The 21,393-nt window shown below is 43.4% G+C and overlaps 1 protein-coding gene across 4 annotated transcripts in view; it reads right to left on the bottom strand.

Annotated features, from left to right (window-relative positions):
- arid4b (AT-rich interaction domain 4B) overlaps positions 1-21,393 on the bottom strand; it is an 82,425-nt gene that overhangs the window by 33,624 nt on the left and 27,408 nt on the right. For all 4 annotated transcript variants that reach the window (XM_029119750.2, XM_020046478.3, XM_029119751.2 and 1 more), the window contains exons 6-12: positions 20,917-20,996; positions 16,413-16,504; positions 13,185-13,338; positions 11,159-11,238; positions 5,058-5,134; positions 3,071-3,219; positions 2,912-2,984 (exon numbers count right to left, since the gene is read on the bottom strand). In XM_029119750.2, the coding sequence (XP_028975583.2) occupies positions 2,912-2,984; positions 3,071-3,219; positions 5,058-5,134; positions 11,159-11,238; positions 13,185-13,338; positions 16,413-16,504; positions 20,917-20,996 (705 nt within the window). The remainder of the gene's footprint in view (positions 1-2,911; positions 2,985-3,070; positions 3,220-5,057; positions 5,135-11,158; positions 11,239-13,184; positions 13,339-16,412; positions 16,505-20,916; positions 20,997-21,393) is intronic.

The raw sequence follows: 21,393 nt of genomic DNA, 5'->3' as shown, positions 1-21,393 counted from the left end.
CCTTCTAAAGTGTTTTCTATATGTGTGTGTGTGTGTGTATGAATGTATGCATGTACGATCAGCTATAATATTATGACCACTACCATGGCACCTGTCAGTGAGTGGGATATATCAGGCAGCAAGTGAACATTCTGTCCTCAAAGTTGATGTGTTAGAAGCAGGGAAAATGGGCAAGCGTAAGGATATGTGTGTCTTTGACAAGGGCCAAATTGTGATGGCTAGACGACTGGGTCAGAGCATCTCCAAAACTGCAGCCCTTGTGGGGTGTTCCTGGTCTGCAGTGGTCAGTACCTATAAAAAGCAGATCAGTCAGGGTGCCCATAACGGACCCCTGTCCACTGACAAAAGCGCCTACAATGGGCATGTGAGCATCAGAACTGGACCATGGAGCAATGGAGGAAGGTGGCCTGGTCCGATGAATCATGTTTCCTTTTACATCACGTGGATGGTCGGGTGATTGTGAGTCGCTTACCTGGAGAACACATGGTACCAGGATGCACTATGGGAAGGAGGCAAGTCGGCGGAGGCAGTGTGATGCTTTGGCCAATGTTCTGCTGGGAAACCTTGGGTCCTGCCATTCATGTGGATGTTACTTTGACACGTACCACCTACCTAAGCATTGTTGCAGACCATGTGCACCCTTTCATGGCAACGGTATTCCCTGATGGCATTGGCCTCTTTCAGCAGAATAATGCACCCTGCCACAAACCAAAAATGGTTCAGGAATGGTTTGAGGAACACAACAAGTTCAATGTGTTGACTTGGCCTCCACATTTCCCAGATCTCGATCCAATCGAGCATATGTGGGATGTGCTGGACAAACAAGTCCGATCCATGGAGGCCCCACCTTGCAACTTACAGGACTTAAAGGATCTGCTGCTAACGTCTTGGTGCCAGATACCACAGCACACCTTCAGAGGTCTAGTGGAGTCCACGCCTCGACGGGTCAGGGCTGTTTTGCCGGCAAAAGGGGACCTACACAGTATTAGGCAGGTGGTCATAATGTTATGGCTGATCGGTGTATGTACAGTGGATATAAAAAGTCTATACACCCCTGTTAAAATGCCAGGTTGTTGTTATGTAGCAGTTGTTTTGAGAGCACAATTTTTTTTTTTTCCTTATCATATTGGTGTGTCTTTCTTATGGCTGCACATGTATTTCCATGTAAATAGGATGTTTATTTGGAAAGTAATAAATATATATATTTTTTAAAACATTAATGATTTGCATATATGTAACATTAACTATTACTCTTGTTAAAAATCTGAAATGAATATCAAACTTATTGAAGAGCACAATATGACTTGTTTATGACCCAAAAAAAAGTTTAGGACTTGAGACTTACTTGTGACTTGTAAAACAATTACATAGTCCCACCTATGGCATATATGTATGTAGGTATGTATGAATAGTGTGTGTATGTAGGTATGTATGTATGTATGAATAGTGTGTGTGAGTGTATGTATGTATGAAGTGTGTGCGTGTGTGTGTGTACACGTATGTATGTCGTGTGTGTGTGTTTATATGTACACTCACCTAAAGGATTATTAGGAACACCATACTAATACTGTGTTTGACCCCCTTTCGCCTTCAGAACTGCCTTAATTCTAAGTGGCATTGATTCAACAAGGTGCTGAAAGCATTCTTTAGAAATGTTGGCCCATATTGATAGGATAGCATCTTGCAGTTGATGGAGATTTGTGGGATGCATTGTCATGTTCAAGAAACCAATTTGAAATGATTCGAGCTTTGTGACATGGTTCATTATCCTGCTGGAAGTAGCCATCAGAGGATGGGTACATGGTGGTCATAAAGGGATGGACATGGTCAGAAACATTGCTTAGGTAGGCCGTGGCATTTAAACAATGCCCAATTGGCACTAAGGGGCCTAAAGTGTGCCAAGAAAACATCCCCCACACCATTACACCACCACCACCAGCCTGCACAGTGGTAACAAGGCATGATGGATCCATGTTCTCATTCTGTTTACGCCAAATTCTGACTCTACCATCTGAATGACTCAACAGAAATCGAGACTCATCAGACCAGGCAACATTCTTCCAGTCTTCAACTGTCCAATTTTGGTGAGCATGTGCAAATTGTAGCCTCTTTTTCCTATTTGTAGTGTAGATGAGTGGTACCCGGTGGAGTCTTCTGCTGTTGTAGCCCATCCGCCTCAAGGTTGTGCGTGTTGTAGCTTCACAAATGCTTTGCTACATACCTCGGTTGTAACGAGTGGTTATTTCAGTCAAAGTTGCTCTTCTATCAGCTTGAATCAGTCGGCCCATTCTCCTCTGACCTCTAGCATCAACAAGGCATTTTCACCCACAGGACTACCGCCGCATACTGGATGTTTTTCCCTTTTCACACCATTCTTTGTAAACCCTAGAAATGGTTGTGCGTGAAAATCCCAGTAACTGAGCAGATTGTGAAATACTCAGACCGGCTCGTCTGGCACCAACAACATGCCACGCTCAAAATTGCTTAAATCACCTTTCTTTCCCATTCTGACATTCAGTTTGGAGTTCAGGAGATTGTCTTGACCAGGACCACACCCCTAAATGCATTGAAGCAACTGCCATGTGATTGGTTGATTAGATAATTGCATTAATGAGAAATTGAACAGGTGTTCCTAATAATCCTTTAGGTGAGTGTATGTCTGAATAGTGTGTGTATATGTATGTATGAAATAGTGTGCGTGTGGGGGTGTATGTATGTATGAATAGTGTGTGTGTGTATGTATGAATAGTGTGTGTATGTATGAAATAGTGTGCGTGTGGGGGTGTGTGTGTATGAAATAGTGTGTGTGTGTATGAAAGTGTGTGTGTGTATATATATGTATGTATGTATGTATGAATAGTGTGAGTGTGTGTGTGTGTGTGTGTATTTGAATAGCGTGTGTGTGACTTACCTCTGTCTTCCATGAACTTATAGAGCTGCTGCAGGAAGTTTTCCCTTTCCTCAGGGAATGGCTCCACTTCCTCCTAAATGAGCAGGTTAAGGTCATAGTACACTTATTAGATTAGTCGAAAGCCAGCAGGATAAAGAGTGAACAATATAGTGTTAATACCTCTTCCTCCTCTTCGCTGGGGTCTTCCTCATGTTCCTCCTCTTCCTCATCATCATCATCCTCACTGCTGGAGCTCTCAGCCTTCACCTCTGTCCTCCAGGAGCTGGGCACCACCGCCTGACGCACAAACTGAAGAGCTGCATCCAGCGCTGACCCCCGACAGAGAGACAGACACTCTTTTCAAAAGGGCTACTAATCTACATAACGTCCATACAATGTGTGCTAAAATCGTAACCTAGCAACCTGAGTTGTCTGTCTCAGTCTTCATGCCACAGCGATTCAACAAACAAGAAAATAAATCCATGACAACCATCTGACGACCTGCCATGATCGGAGGCTGGCACATCAAACACTCCTTTAAGTAGCTACAACTCTGTTTCAGCACCACACAGCAGATCATCTGGATTCAGTCCCACTTCTACTTTGACAAGAGGACTGAAGTGGCATCTAACAACGTTCCTTAGATGACACACACCTGATGCACACACGCACACACGCACACACATCCCAGGGACAAGTCACACGCACACACGCACACACATCCCAGGGACAAGTCACACGCACACACGCACACACATCCCAGGGACAAGTCACACGCACACACGCACACACATCCCAGGGACAAGTCACACGCACACACGCACACACATCCCAGGGACAAGTCACACGCACAAACACACACACACATCCCAGGGACAAGTCACACGCACAAACACGCACACACATCCCAGGGACAAGTCACACGCACACACGCACACACATCCCAGGGACAAGTCAGCAAACTGGCTGTAATACTGATGGAAACCTGTTTCAGCTGCAATTATAAAACAGACAGAAAGAGGGACAGGAAGAAGAGGGGAAGAAAGAGGGACAGGAAGAAGAGGGGAAGAAAGAGGGACAGGAAGAAGAGGGGAAGAAAGAGGGAGAGGAAGAAGAGGAAGGAAGAAAGAGGGAGAGGGAGATGGGGGTGTCATCCAGAGAAACTGGACTCTGCTGTGGGTTTCTAGCAGAAATAGATTAGGAGGTGGTAGCAGGAGCATTAAATTGAGCGAAATACATCAGGAGGAGGTGGCAGGAGCCTTAAATTGAGCCGAAATACATCAGGAGGTGGCAGGAGCCTTAAGACCAGCACAGAACACTCAATCTCCCAGCTCCGTTCGCCATCTCTGAGAGGGGAAATCAGATCATCCTCCACAAGTATTCATCCCAACCAAGCTGGTCTAGGATCACTCATCTTCTAGATAATAAACCAGAAAACACATAGGATAATCTCCTACTATGAGACTAGCATAGAATATACACCATTTAAAAACTTATCCAAAGCAACTTCTAGTCATCCATCATCCATTTCATTTGTGGTGGCCCTATCAGCACCAAGGACCTGGCTTGATAATTGGTTAACAAGGTGATTCAGGTGTACTACCTCTGGAATACATTTAATAGTTGGAATGGCCAAGAAGGCCCCAGGAGAGGGTTGAGAAACACTGCTCTTAACAGGTTAACCTGATCTATCCTCCTGGCAGACAGACAGGTTAAGCTGATCTATCCTCCTGACAGACAGACAGGTTAACTTGATCTATCCTCCTGACAGACAGACAGGTTAACCTGATCTATCCTCCTGACAGACAGACAGGTTAACCTGATCTATCCTCCAGACAGACTGACAGGTTAATCTGATCTATCCTCCTGACAGACAGACTGACAGACAGACAGGTTAAGCTGATCTATCCTCCTGACAGACAGACAGGTTAACCTGATCAATCCTCCTGACAGACAGACAGGTTAACCTGATCTATCCTCCTGACAGACAGACAGGTTAACCTGATCTATCCTCCTGACAGACAGACAGGTTAACCTGATCTATCCTCCTGACAGACAGACAGGTTAACCTGATCTATCCTCCTGACAGACAGACAGGTTAACCTGATCTATCCTCCTGACAGACAGGTTAACCTGATCTATCCTCCTGACAGACAGGTTAACTCACCTGGCCTGAGTCCTGGGTCCGCTTTAGGAGGGAGGTCCATATCCATCAGTCTGACCTCCTTCCTCAGTACTGTGTTACTGCAACACAGAAACACCATCTCCATCAGTACAAACAACCCCAATCGGTACAAACACCACCTCCATCGGTACAAACACAACCCCCATCGGTGCAAACACCACCTCCATCGGTACAAACACAACCCCCATCAGTACAAACACCACCCCCATCGGTACAAACACAACCCCCATCGGTGCAAACACCACCTCCATCGGTACAAACACCACCCCCATCGGTGCAAACACCACCCCCATCGGTACAAACACCACCCCCATCGGTGCAAACACCACCTCCATCGGTACAAACACCACCTCCATCGGTACAAACACCACCCCCATCGGTGCAAACACCACCTCCATCGGTACAAACACCACCCCCATCGGTACAAACACCACCCCCATCGGTACAAACACCACCTCCATCGGTACAAACACCACCCCCATCGGTACAAACACCACCCCCATCGGTACAAACACAACCCCCATCGGTGCAAACACCACCTCCATCGGTACAAACACCACCTCCATCGGTACAAACACCACCTCCATCGGTACAAACACAACCCCCATCGGTACAAACACAACCCCCATCAGTACAAACACAACCCCCATCGGTACAAACACAACCCCCATCGGTACAAACACAACCCCCATCAGTACAAACACAACCCCCATCGGTGCAAACACAACCCCCATCGGTGCAAACACAACCCCCATCGGTGCAAACACCACCTCCATCAGTACAAACACCACCCCCATCGGTGCAAACACCACCCCCATCAGTACAAACACCACCCCCATCGGTGCAAACACCACCTCCATCGGTGCAAACACCACCTCCATCGGTACAAACACCACCCCCATCGGTGCAAACACCACCCCCATCAGTACAAACACAACCCCCATCGGTGCAAACACAACCCCCATCGGTGCAAACACAACCCCCATCGGTGCAAACACCACCTCCATCAGTACAAACACCACCCCCATCGGTGCAAACACCACCCCCATCAGTACAAACACCACCCCCATCGGTGCAAACACCACCTCCATCGGTACAAACACCACCCCCATCGGTGCAAACACCACCCCCATCGGTGCAAACACCACCTCCATCGGTGCAAACACCACCTCCATCGGTACAAACACCACCCCCATCGGTACAAACACCACCCCCATCGGTACAAACACCACCTCCATCGGTACAAACACCACCCCCATCGGTACAAACACCACCCCCATCGGTACAAACACAACCCCCATCGGTGCAAACACCACCTCCATCGGTACAAACACCACCTCCATCGGTACAAACACCACCTCCATCGGTACAAACACAACCCCCATCGGTACAAACATAACCCCCATCAGTACAAACACAACCCCCATCGGTACAAACACAACCCCCATCGGTACAAACACAACCCCCATCAGTACAAACACAACCCCCATCGGTGCAAACACCACCCCCATCGGTGCAAACACCACCTCCATCAGTACAAACACCACCCCCATCGGTGCAAACACCACCCCCATCAGTACAAACACCACCCCCATCGGTGCAAACACCACCTCCATCGGTGCAAACACCACCTCCATCGGTACAAACACCACCCCCATCGGTGCAAACACCACCCCCATCGGTGCAAACACCACCTCCATCGGTACAAACACCACCTCCATCGGTACAAACACCACCCCCATCGGTACAAACACCACCTCCATCGGTACAAACACCACCTCCATCGGTACAAACACCACCTCCATCGGTACAAACACCACCCCCATTGGTACAAACACAACCCCCATCGGTGCAAACACCACCTCCATCGGTACAAACACCACCTCCATCAGTACAAACACAACCTCCATCGGTACCCACCCAACTTTCATGATAGTCCAAATAAAATAAGTGTTCAATTGCACCAAGGCCCCTAAGCACTGTGAACAGCTTTAGGGGGTTGGTGGGGAGGAAAGGAAAGACCATTCAAAGTGTGCAGCTCAAGACCAAAGACACAAGGCCATCTTATTATAGAATGTGATTAAGCAATCATTTCACACCTGAATTACATTAAAACATTCTCACTTCAGGGAAAATAGAATTTACTAAATGTATTATCATTTCTTTTCACGGAGCAAAACTGTTTTGGCCTGCAGGGTGCATGTGACCTGTTGTACATAATTATCATCACAGCATAGTATGTGTGCGTGTTAAAAGCTGGAGAAGCCTGGAAGCACACCTCCAACATCCTGTTAATTAAAAAAACTGAAGGAAAGAACTGCGTGGCAGCCTATTCTCTATTCAGGGCACTACCTCTGACCTGGACTCTATATGGACTGCAGAGGTTCTGACCAGGACTCTATATGGACTGCAGAGGTCTGACCAGGACTCTATATGGACTGCAGAGGTCTGACCAGGACTCTATATGGACTGCAGAGGTCTGACCTGGACTCTATATGGACTGCAGAGGTCTGACCTGGACTCTATATGGACTGCAGAGGTCTGACCTGGACTCTATATGGACTGCAGAGGTCTGACATGGACTCTATATGGACTGCAGAGGTCTGACATGGACTCTATATGGACTGCAGAGGTCTGACATGGACTCTATATGGACTGCAGAGGTCTGACATGGACTCTATATGGACTGCAGAGGTCTGACATGGACTCTATATGGACTGCAGAGGTCTGACATGGACTCTATATGGACTGCAGAGGTCTGACATGGACTCTATATGGACTGCAGAGGTCTGACATGGACTCTATATGGACTGCAGAGGTCTGACATGGACTCTATATAGACTGTCAGGGGAGCAGGGAGTCTCTGGAGACAGCTATTCAGCAGACTTATTCGGGACACTTGTTGTCTTGGCAACTTCAGCTAGCAAGCAGACAGGCTCTTGTTTTGGATACAATAATAGAAGTAATGATTTTTAGAAGCATGGGAGGACCATGAGATGGATGAGAATTGAAGTGCTAAGGAGAGGGACTGGCAGTGAGGACAGCTGACGGCTATTCTGCTCTTTGTGTCGAAGGCTTTCTGGTGGCCAAGCTTTGAATCAGGGAGAGACGTCCAGTGGCTTGACTAGCACTCGGTTTCCCAGACTTGCCCTCAAATCAGCAGACTCCATCTCCAACCATGCTCTGACCACCACTCTCCTCTAATGCCATTCAATGACATGCCTCTCCCTCTTCAGAGGATCCAGGTTTCAAAGAACTGGCATCGGCTGACCTGTCATGACATCCACCCTACTGGTTTGACTTTACTCTTTAAGCACTGCGATTCTGTGATGAGTGCTACACAGTAAATGATAAATGATTCCTATTAAGTGGACATGACAACCAGTTACCAGACATTTAGCTGCAACAGAGCGATACGTTCCACTGAAAGAAACTACAGGCCAGTCGATTTGTTTGCATCCTTTTATGTCTGTGAAATGTACAATAATAGCAAAATCCACGTTGATGGTAAACTGTCATGAAGACATGGATAGATGAGGAGGATATTACATTGAATTTCTCTAGCGGACTGTAGCTATTTAGCCAGACCACAGCTGATGAAGGTCCTCTCACACCCCACCAGTAGCTGGTTTGTCATACCACAGTTCTCTCACAGCCCCACCAGCTGCTATTGCACAGAAGAGATTTCAGACCCGTTTTAATATGTCATTGACAATAATGGTCTCTCCCTCTCTCCACTGATTTAGTTTTGAGAGGGGGTTAAAGGGCAAGGATATACTGAGACAACTAAATGAATGTATTAGGGCCCTACGCCGCACACCAACAAATCATGAAAATCTGCATACAAATATTTTTATTACATCTCAGTCTTCAGGAACATTCAATGGCTTCCTGTTTCACTGGTAATGTGTGTCAAATTAATGTAATTTGTCACCATCGGGAAAGGCATGCAGAGCACCTTCATGAATCAGACAATGGCAAAAACCTAAATATACCACATATCACTATTAGGTAGGTAATTAAGAAGTTGGAAACCAGTGGGTCAGTGGTAGACCTTCCTGTTAGAGGACACAAGGCCCCAGTCTCCACACAGAGAAAAGACAGAGAAACTCAAGGGCTATTGTTGGAGATAAGAATTTTGGTTTAATTTCAGGGTTACCAAATCTCAAAAGCTACAACTTAACCCTCCTGGTCAGTAGCCAGTTTAGAAGGACTGCCAGAAGAAAGCCTGAATTGTGAGTAACAAACCAGTTTGGACAGTAACAAAAAAAACTAAACAAAATATTTTTAGAAACAGTGGTGGGAATGATGTTAAAAGATTTGTAACGCAATAAAAAAAGCTTCTATAAGTTGTGATGGCAGTTATTTGATGTAGAATTGCACCGATTTGATACTGGCACCAGAGATTTGTCTGAAAATTCTGAGTATCACATTCCTAATCTTCACTGAAGTGACTGTTTGACTGATACATATCCACTTTCCAAATTCCATACTGCTACAGAATCCCCAACTCTACCTTAGAGTACCCATGGAGAGTATTTGAACATATTTAAATAGGATTTATATTGTTAAAATATTGTTAAAGTTTGACTTAAAATTTTAAGTTGATATTAAGAGAGTTAACAGGAAGTAACAAATCACACACCTGAAAATAAATAACCAGGTGCAAGAAAATTGTCTGATGAAGGTCTTTGACCTAAACGTTGCTGTATACATTTAAATGACAACTTTTGTAAGCAGTTTCAGTGTGCGTGATTGTTATTTAATATTGAGAGAGTTGTCAATTACAAGTTGTATGACACACAATTCAGTCAAGTACAATAATTAATTAAATCACAGCACACCTCACCAAAATGAAAATGGCATTATTGGATACGTACTTAGAATCTGCATTGACAATGGAAAAGTGGTAGCAGTTCATCCCTAATTTGAGGTTATGGGTCTCCCTAAATTATGGTCAAATAACCCAACAAATAAGCCTCTTGGCTACGGTTTGACCTGTAACCTCAAGAAATGTACTGAATTCTCAACTCTCTTCTCAAAACAACAGAAATGACACCAGTGGTGGTGGGGAGGTATCTGATGGTGGAACGGATCAAATCAACACTGGCTCATACGCTTGGAAAGAGAAGAGGATGAATGGGGATAATTATATGCAAATATATTCTTAGCCTAAATCAACATAATATTTTAACAGTTATAAAGAAGTGTAAACATTTTTTTCCATAAATGTACAATTTCTATACCATTACATACTTTGTTCCTGCTTATTTTAAGTGCTAATTGCAGAGTACAGGATAATGAAAATACACTTCTACTATATAGAAATATTATTTTATAGACTATCCTGTAGGCTTTGGCAAATAGGGAAGAGCCCATTAAGCATGTTTCCCTGCTGTTTTCTCAATGTGACGTAGACAATATCAACTGGGGGCGGTGAATCATCGCTAACAGACAATGGTCTCATAACAACCCCCATCCCTAGTAACCAGACAACAGTCTCAAAACAACACCCATCCCTAGTAACCAGACAACAGTCTCAAAACAACACCCATCCCTAGTAACCAGACAACAGTCTCATAACAACACCCATCCCTAGTAACCAGACAACAGTCTCAAAACAACACCCATCCCTAGTAACCAGACAACAGTCTCAAAACAACACCCATCCCTAGTAACCAGACAACAGTCTCAAAACAACACCCATCCCTAGTAACCAGACAACAGTTTCATAACAACACCCATCCCTAGTAACCAGACAACAGTCTCATAACAACACCCATCCCTAGTAACCAGACAAGTCTCATAACAACACCCATCCCTAGTAACCAGACAACAGTCTCATAACAACACCCATCCCTAGTAACCAGACAACGGTCTCATAACAACACCCATCCCTAGTAAACTGACAACAGTCTCATAACAACACCCATCCCTAGTAACCAGACAATGGTCTTGTAACATTGCCTGTGAACAGAAAAAAGTTTTATGATAATGTCCAGCTTCAGTAAAAAGATGATGTCTCAAAATTGCACAACCAGAGAAAACAAGGAATTCGGTTTGTGTATACGATTATGACTTACAATTTTCCATCCTTGAAGGACCGGACGAAGACTGTGTCTTTCTTCATGGTGGCCTCTTCATGGCAGTCGGACGTGATGACCTGGATGGAGACGGATGACAAAACAGAGACAGAAAGAAAATGAGAGATGGAGAGAAGAGGATGGACAATGATATAAAGAAAGGGGGTTAAGAGAGAGGTGAGAGGGAAAGAAATAGATTTAGAAAAATATGGTGAGCCATAACAGGATGAATAAAGAGATAGAAGGAGATGGGTGAAAGAGAAAGAAGGAGATGGATGAAAGAGAAAGAAGGAGATGGATGAAAGAGAAAGAAGGAGATGGATGAAAGAGAAAGAAAGAGATGGATGAAAGAGAAAGAAAGAGATGGATGAAAGAGAAAGAAAGAGATGGATGAAAGAGAAAGAAGGAGATGGATGAAAGAAGGAGACACCAGGTGAGTTAAGGTTTTTCAGCATTGAGCAGGGATGACAAACATCTCAATACGCTGATACAAAAAACATCAAGAGGCAAACAGCTGGACAAAACCGACAAGATGAAGACTGAGTTGAGCAGTCACAGGTAGAAGCTTTGCTACAAGCAACAGTCAGTCCCTCCCCCGTCTGTCTGTAAACCCCTCTCCCAGCAGCTAATCATATCAATTATTACAGTATGCTGCCAGCAGCACAGCCAATCATGTTGCCTTCTCTGCCTGTCGTACCCCAGTCTACCAGTAGGTGGGGTTTGAGAGGAGAGCAGCTGCCAAGAACAACAAACACAGCATTGGTTCACCAACAGCACCCTATTCACTACATGTTGCCAACATCTCCAGTCTAAAGGAGTGCACTAGAACAGATCTGGTCTAAAGGAGTGCACTAGAACAGATCTGGTCTAAAGGAGTGCACTAGAACAGATCTGGTCTAAAGGAGTGCACTAGAACAGATCTGGTCTAAAGGAGTGCACTAGAACAGATCTGGTCTAAAGGAGTGCACTAGAACAGATCTGGTCTAAAGGAGTGCACTAGAACAGATCTGGTCTAAAGGAGTGCACTAGAACAGATCTGGTCTAAAGGAGGGCATTAGAACAGATCTGGTCTAAAGGAGTGCACTAGAACAGATCTGGTCTAAAGGAGTGCACTAGTACAGATCTGGTCTAAAGGAGTGCACTAGAACAGATCTGGTCTAAAGGAGTGCACTAGAACAGATCTGGTCTAAAGGAGTGCACTAGAACAGATCTGGTCTAAAGGAGTGCACTAGAACAGATCTGGTTTAAAGGAGGGCATTAGAACAGATCTGGTCTAAAGGAGTGCACTAGAACAGATCTGGTCTAAAAGGAGGGCATTAGAACAGATCTGGTCTAAAGAAGGGCACTAGAACAGATCTGGTCTAAACGAGGGCACTAGAACATTTCTGGTCTAAAGGAGAGCACTAGAACATATCTGAGCTAAAGGAGAACACTAGAACATATCTGGTCTAAAGGAGAACACTAGAACATATCTGGTCTAAAGGAGGGCATTAGAAAATATCTGGTCTAAAGGAGAGCACTAGAACATATCTGGGAATCATCCCAGGAGGGACGTCACCATTAAAAACACAACATGCTAATTTTTCCTCTCTGTCAGTCTCTCTACCTAGTAACATCACTGTGGAACTGTGACGACCTAGTAACATCACTGTGGAACTGTGACGACCTAGTAACATCACTGTGGAACTGTGACGACCTAGTAACATCGCTGTGGAACTGTGACGACCTAGTAACATCGCTGTGGAACTGTGACGACCTAGTAACATCGCTGTGGAACTGTGACGACCTAGTAACATCGCTGTGGAACTGTGACGACATAGTAACATCACTGGTCAGTAGCAACACACATTTAAATGTCTTCACACTGCAAGTTCGTCATAGATACTAATTCTAAAAGATCAGTAATTCCATCCATGAACCACTAAAGGGTTCTAAACATTTCGCTGACCTCAGACATTCCAGCGAATGGAGAGGTCAAGGTGAATAGATATAAGGTGGTGAAGGAGGTGGAGGTTTCTAATCTCACCAGTGCAGGGTACCAGGTGGAGCCCTTGGTCTTCTTGTCACTGGCAGAGGCTGAGCCCCCCTCCACACACACCACCTTCCCAAACAGCTCTTCATTCTGTGTCCCGTCACCATCCTCTTCTTCACTGGATGACGAAGACGACTCCTCTTCCTGACTGGTGGTGAGGCAAGACAAAAGAACAACAGGGAAAAACCCAAACACACAGATTTAAATGCACAGCCTAGTCTGCTGGCACAATAATCTCTATGAGAAATAGACACAGAAACACACACACATACATACAGAGTTACAAGCACACACATACAGAAACAAAATTAAGGGACAGAAGAGAGCTCCTTGTGCTAACAAGACAGACTGCAGCAACGTGTGTATTCACTGCCCTGTTGCGGTCACCCTGTTGGCTCATACTGGAGCCAAACAGCTGAGCAGTGGCACTACACCTCATCTGCTCACTGTTTACACAATGGAAACTACAATTATCATTCTGTCTGAGTGAATGGAAAGACATATAACAAAACAATGAGATTCTGAGGAAGGTTCAAGGGATTCACTAATAAGAAAATAATTGGCAGATACTGATAGCCGATATTCAGACAGTGGGGCAAAAAAGTATTTAGTCAGTAAACCAATTGTGCAAGTTCTCCCACTTAAAAAGATGATAGAGGCCTGTTATTTTCATCGTAGGTACACTTCAACGGAGAGACAAAATGAGAAAAAGAATTGAAGAAAATCACATTGTAGGACTTTTAATGAATTTATTGGTATATTATGGTGGAAAATACGTTTTTGGTCAATAACAAAAGTTCATCTCAATACTTCGTTATATACCCTTTGTTGGCAATGACAGAGGGCAAACGTTTTCTGTAAGTCGTCACAAGGTTTTCACACACTGTTGCTGGTATTTTGGCCCATTCCTCCATGCAGATCTCCTCTAGAGCAGTGATGTTTTGGGCTGTCGCTGGGCAACACAGACTTTCAACTCCCTCCAAATATTTTCTATGGGGTTGAGGTCTGGTGACTGACTAGGCCACTCCAGGACCTTGAAATGCTTCTTACGAAGCCACTCCTTTGTTGCCCGGGCGGTGTGTTTGGGATCATTGTCATGCTGAAAGACCCAGCCACGTTTAATCTTCAATGCCCTTGCTGACGGAAGGAAGTTTTCACTCAAAATCTCACGATACGTCCCCATTCATTCTTTCCTTTACACGGATCAGTCGTCCTGGTCCCTTTGCAGAAAAACAGCCCCAAAACATGATGTTTCCACCACCATGCTTCACAGTAGGTATGGTGTTCTTTGGATGCAACTCCGCATTCTTTCCCTTCCAAACATGACGAGTTGAGTTTTTACCAAAAAGTTCTATTTTGGTTTCATCTGACCATATGACATTCTCCCAATCCTCTTCTGGACCATCCAAATGCTCTCTAGCAAACCTCAGACGGACCTGGACATGTCCTGGCTTAAGCAGGGGGACACGTCTGGCACTGCAGGATTTGAGTCCCTGGCAGCCTAGTGTGTTACTGATGGTAGCCTTTGTTACTTTGGTCCCAGCTCTCTGCAGGTCATTCACTAGGTCCCCCCATGTGGTTCTGGGATTTTTGCTCACCGTTCTTGTGATCATTTTGACCCCACGGGGTGAGATCTTGCGTGGAGCCCCGGATCGAGGGAGATTATCAGTGGTCTTGTATGTCTTCCATTTTATTATAATTGCTCCCACAGTTGATTTCTTCACACCAAGCTGCTTACCTATTGCAGATTCAGTCTTCCCAGCCTGGTGCAGGTCTACAATTTTGGTTCTGGTGTCGGTCTTGGCCATAGTGGAGTTTGGAGTGTGACTGTTTGAGGTTGTGGACAGGTGTCTTTTAAAGTGATGATAAGTTCAAACAGGTGCCATTAATACAGGTAATGAGTGGAGGACAGAGGAGCCTCTTAAAGAAGTTGTTACAGGTCTGTGAGAGCCAGAAATCTTGCTTGTTTGTAAGTGACCAAATACTTATTTTACAGAGGAATTTACCAATAAATTCATAAAAAATCCTACAATGTGATTTTCTGTTTTTTCCCCCCTCATTTTGTCTCTCATAGTTGAAGTGTACCGATGATGAAAATTACAGGCCTCTCTCATCTTTTTAAGACAATAATGAATGGGAAATGTATCAATTATATGATGACCAGAAAAGGAACCAGGCAAGCCTAGTTCAGCCAGCCCACAGTTAAGAGAAAATTGTCTGTACCTTCACTGGATTCAAACCCAGGTCTCCCACACGAGAGGCTGGGTCTTTAACCAGTAAACCACAGTGCTATACGTTCGCCCAGTCGCTAGACACCATTAAGCATTGTGTTAAAATTTTTTATGAAGTTTACCTACACCTTGAATTGCATCTATGAACTGTATGGCTTTTGCCACTGGCTGTTTTAACAGCTTATTAGCCAGTAATAGGCTTACTAGTATCTACTAACTTACTACTTGGAATAGTCATAAGAATTGAGCAATCGCTAGCGAGACTGAAGATGAACTTTACACTGCCAAAGCTATTTCATTTCATGGCACAACGACATTAGTGTTTCTATCATTGGTGAATGACACTGATACAATAACTATCAATTTAGGTGAAGACAACAGACTTTTTCATCAAGGGAAAAAGATGAGACGATAGTGGAAACTTGTAGTCTTTTACTGCCTATGGGGTTTTGATAAAGCCTACAGTGAGGGATTATTTTTTTTGATCCCTGCTGATTTTGTACGTTTGCCCACTGACAAAGAAATGATCAGTCTATAATTTAATTGGTAGGTTTATTTGAACAGTGAGGAGTGGGGCTAAACTATATATCGGTGGATCTCAACAGGGATGTGACGGCCAGTGTTCTCAACGGGGATGTGACGGCCAATGTTCTCAACGGGGATGTGACGGCCAGTGTTCTCAACGGGGATGTGACGGCCAGTGTTCTCAACGGGGATGTGACGGCCAGTGTTCTCAACGGGGATGTGACGGCCAGTGTTTTCAACGGGGATGTGACGGCCAGTGTTTTCAACGGGGATGTGACGGCCAGTGTTCTCAACGGGGATGTGACGGCCAGTGTTCTCAACGGGGATGTGACTGCCAGTGTTTTCAACGGGGATGTGAGAGGTCAATGTTCTCAATTGGGATGTGACTGTCAATGTTGAGAAATAACGCAGAGTTAACAGCAAACATGGCAGAAGACAGGTAGGCCTGATTAGGACAGATACTCACACTGGATTAGACCTGCGTCCACGATTTCCTTTCTTGCCTATGACCGGGGTTCCAAAATGTTCTGGGTTGGTCAGTGGGAGGCGGTCCAGTGTCTGGAACAGAGAACAAAATAAATGCTTAGAGATGGGAGGAGACAGGTTAAAAACACACCAATCACATATGGTCACAGCTATAGGATGGAATTAAAATGACAATAGACTCCGTAGACTGTATTTCTAGAACACAGCCGTATTGGAAGAATAACAGTATTACAGGCATCCTGAAGCCATTATAATGTAGCTTAACATAACCTACAGACTTCTTCATCCACCTACTGAAATATTTGTTGACATGAGTTTATTTATTGGTATAAGACTGTAAAAACTAAGGTCAGCAAATTAGGGTAGAACATTTAGCATCATATGTTTGATGAGATTATTAACACGGCAGATATTTGAATACTAATGTCACTGTCAGTTCCTGTTTTGGGAAAACATTTTGTACACACAGACACACAAAACTGCATCATTCATTTAACTGTGCCGTGGCCCCGAGGTAAACTGAAGATGCTATAACAGTCCACATTTCATTTGTCTGCAAACAAAATGAGTAATAAATATAGAGAAAAAAAAATGACAACCCAAATAGCAGAATAGCATATCTACTTAGTGGCGTTGTTGTGCCGTTCTACAGAGGATAAATATTCCTCTGGTAATGAGGTCATTCAAAGTTTGAGAGCCATTTGGGGTAAGGGACTATGAATTTTGACTGCAGTGATAAAGGGGCATTTCACCATATCAGAACTACCTAATATACCAATTAATAATGTTAGCAATGATACATCTGTATCATAAAACCACAAGGTCTCCTTAACACAATATAGTAACAAATTACAATTTTGCAGAATTATCTACTCCCTCTCAATTAGTCTGTTCATAAAACATCACAAACCAAATTCCAGAATTGATAGCAAACATTAAAAAAAAACTCCCCAAGAAAAAAGATTGAGGAACACAATATTTTCTTGAAGACAAAATATACTCTAGAAAACAATAATTGTATTCGAAACTAGGGATCGACCAACTGGATCCGATATTCATACTTTTTACAATAATTAGAATCATTCGTCTGAAACAACTGCCGATAAAACACTTCGTTTTGAATGTGCTTCTCTAGCGGCCACATCTCTCCGAAAGGCTTCTGCTTGTATGGCTCAATGACCCGCCCGCAGAATTCTCAGATTGGTTATACATCACAAGTAAAGAGCCAATCAAGACTGTATAGGTCATATTTGTGAGAGAGACGTAGGAAAGAACGCAGAGAGATGCATGGCTGAGACTAGAGGTAAGAATTCTGACGTCGCTTTTAACATCACAATAATCTAATCTGAAGTTGCAACAAACATTACTGTACCCTCAATGTGATCTTTTCCGATGATGACGACAATACCCAATACATTCTTTTGAGGACTAACGTTACACCACTGAAAAGGCCTAAACTAATTTGTTGGTGTAGCCCACTAGTAGAAAAACAGACTTTGGAAAGTGATTTTTTGAGATCCCGTTATAAATAGGGCAAACATGATGAATCAGCCACTACTTTTACGCAGAAATCCCGGCCTAGTGCTCATTGTTGCAGTAAAAGATAGCTACCGCTAACGTTTGAGTTAATTCATGCGATGATATTTTTTGTGTAACAAAGTCAGTGCGAATGCAACTAGAAAGCTAACGTTATAATATAACAGAATACTCGCCCGTATGTTTTCACATGCTGGTAGCTAGGTTTAGCAAAGATAACGTCAACTTTGAGCAAACAACATGAATGCAAGTGTTCACCAGTAGCTAACGCTGAGTCTTGAATTAATTAGCTAACGTTATTTGAATGCGATAGCTAGTGTAACTATAACAATATCATTTTTTTTACTGCTGACTAGAAAATAATTTTACATAACGTTAATTCTTGCACGTTACTTATACCAAGGCTGGTCATACTCGAAGCATGACACAATAGCAGAAATACCCCGCCAGTAATAATGTTGTTTGGTTCCCAGTAATAATGTTGTTTGGTTCTCTGTTATGTTAAAACATTACGTTCATGGAATTGGAACCAACTTACACACAAAGGTGAAAGTGAAGCATTTTTGTGCTCAAATACAAGCCCGATTCCAAAAAAGTTGGGACACTGTACAATTGTGAATAAAAACCCAATGCAATGATGTGGAAGTTTCAAATTTCAATATTTTATTCAGAACATAGATGACATATCAAATGTTTAAACTGAGAAAATGTATCACTTTAAGGGAAAAAAAAGTTGATTTTAAATTTCATGGCATCAACACATCTCAAAAAAGTTGGGACAAGGCCATGTTTACCACCGTGTGGCATCCCCTCTTCTTTTTATAAGACTGCAAACGTCTGGGGACTGAGGAGACAAGTTGCTCAAGTTTATGAATAGGAATGTCCCATTCTTGTCCAATACAGGCTTCTAGTTGCTCAACTGTCTTAGGTCTTCTTTGTTGCACCTTCGTCTTTATGATGCGCCAAATGTTTCTATGGGTGAAAGATCTGGACTGCAGGCTGACCATTTCAGTACCCGGATTCTTCTTCTATGCAGCCATGACATTGTAATTAATGCAGTATGTGGGCTGCCATTGTCATGTTGGAAAATGCAAGGTCTTCCCTGAAAGAGACGAGGTCAGGATGGGAGCATATGTTGTTCTAGAACTTGGATATAACTGTCCGCATTGATGGTGCCTTTCCAGGTGTGTAGGCTGCCCATGCCACACGCACTCATGCAACCCCATACCATTAGAGATGCAGGCTTCTGAACTGAGCGCTGATAATAACTTGGGTTGTCCATGTCCTCTTTAGTCCGGATGACATGGCGTCCAAGTTTTCCAAAATGAACTTCAAATTTTTATTCGTCTGACCACAGAACACTTTTCCACTTTGCCACAGTCCATTTTAAATGATCCTTGGCCCAGAAATGAAATTAAATGAAAACGCCTGCGCTTCTGGATCCTGTTTACATACGGCTTCTTTTTTGACTTATAGAGTTCAACGGTGAATGGCACGGTGGATTGTGTTCACCGACAATGTTTTCTGGAAGTATTCCTGAGCCCATGTTGTGATTTCCATTACAGTATCATTCCTGTATGTGATGCAGTGCCGTCTGAGAGCCCGAAGATCACGGGCATCCAGTATGGTTTTCCGGCTTTGACCCTTACGCACAGAGATTGTTCCAGATTCTCTGAATTTTTGGATGATATTATGCACTGTAGATGATGATAACTTCAAACTCTTTGCAATTTTTCTCGGAGAAACTCCTTTCTGATATTGCTCCACTATTTTTCACCGCAGCATTGGGGGAATTGGTGATCCTCTGCCCATCTTGACTTCTGAGAGACACTGCCACTCTGAGAGGCTCTTTTTATACCCAATCATGTTGCCAATTGACATAAGTTGCAAATTGGTCCTCCAGCTGTTCCTTATCTGTACATTTGACTTTTCCGGCCTCTTATTGCTACCTGTCCCAACTTTTTTGGAATGTGTAGCTCTCATGAAATCCAAAATGAGCCAATATTTGGCATGACATTACAAAATGTCAAACATTCAACATTCAATATGTTATGTATTAAATATAAGTTTGAGATTTGTAAATTATTCCATTCCTTTTTTACCCGCAATTTGTACAGTGTCCCAACTTTTTTGGAATCGGGTTTGTAATTAAAGCATATTTTAGTTATTTTAACCTCTTAACTTTCTATTTTTAAACCCTTTCGTTGAAGATGGCTACACCACATACAAGTTAGTTAAAGAGAAGTTTTACTTCATTCATTCATTTTTACAGGAAATAAAACAGACAAAAATGCACCGGATTTGGGAAGCTATTTAGTTAATTACTGCTATCTATATGTAATTTAAATTCACCAACATTGATTATGCCTTTGTGGGGTTCTGTGCCTGTAGTAATTACAAGCAAATTCCAATGAGCATCTGACCAGACTCCAAAGGCAGACAGACAGTGCTCTGTATGAGTTAGTATGATGAGTGTTCTGTATGATGCACGTTCTGTATGAGTTAGTATGATGAGTGTTCTGTATGATGTATGATGAGTATGATGTATGATGCATGTTCTGTATGATGAGTATTCTGTGATGTGTTCTGTATCATCATGTATGATGAGTGTTCCGTATGATGAGTGTTCCGTATGATGAGTGTTCCGTATGATGAGTGTTCCGTATGATGAGTGTTCCGTATGATGAGTGTTCCGTATGATGAGTGTTCCGTATGATGAGTGTTCCGTATGATGAGTGTTCCGTATGATGAGTGTTCCGTATGATGAGTGTTCCGTATGATGTATGATGACTGTTCTATTTATTATATCTTACATGACTTGAGCAAAACAGAAAATGCTGAACTTGTGTTGCACACATCCCCAGATGACCCATTCACCCAGTTACGTGTGACAAGGATGTAGGTGTGATAGGGGCGCAGGATCATGGTAGAGTACAATAGACACTTGCCTCACTCTCAGCAAAGTGACGCGCTCCTTTCAGACAGAGAGAAGATCGTCTCAGGGTTTTCTCATCTCCATCATCAAACACTGCAGAGAGGGACAAAAGGAGAGAGGGAAGACAGACAGTGACAGGGAAGACAGACAGACAGTGACAGGGAGACCGGAAGAGAGATGGAGGAGAAAAACAAAGTCAGTTCAGAAGTAATTTAGGCAGAATACAGGTCATGTCATTCATTCCAAGTCTTCATCCCAAAATCTCCCCTATTTTGTTTCCTTCTGGGTAAGGGTAGAGTCAAGGTCTGTCTTTCTGGGTAAGGGGAGAGTTAGGGTTGTCAGGATTATGACATTGTAGTTGATGATTAATTGTCGTAAAAATAATTGTGATTAACAATTTAATTGTTTATATTGTAAATTGTATGTTACTACTATAGTGTGAGCCAAATAATGTTGTAGGCCTAAAATTACATTTGATGATCTGGAGATT

The sequence above is a fragment of the Esox lucius genome, chromosome 5 (assembly GCF_011004845.1).
Source record: "Esox lucius isolate fEsoLuc1 chromosome 5, fEsoLuc1.pri, whole genome shotgun sequence".
Lineage (NCBI taxonomy): Eukaryota > Metazoa > Chordata > Actinopteri > Esociformes > Esocidae > Esox > Esox lucius.
This window is presented reverse-complemented; position numbering and strand designations above follow the sequence as displayed.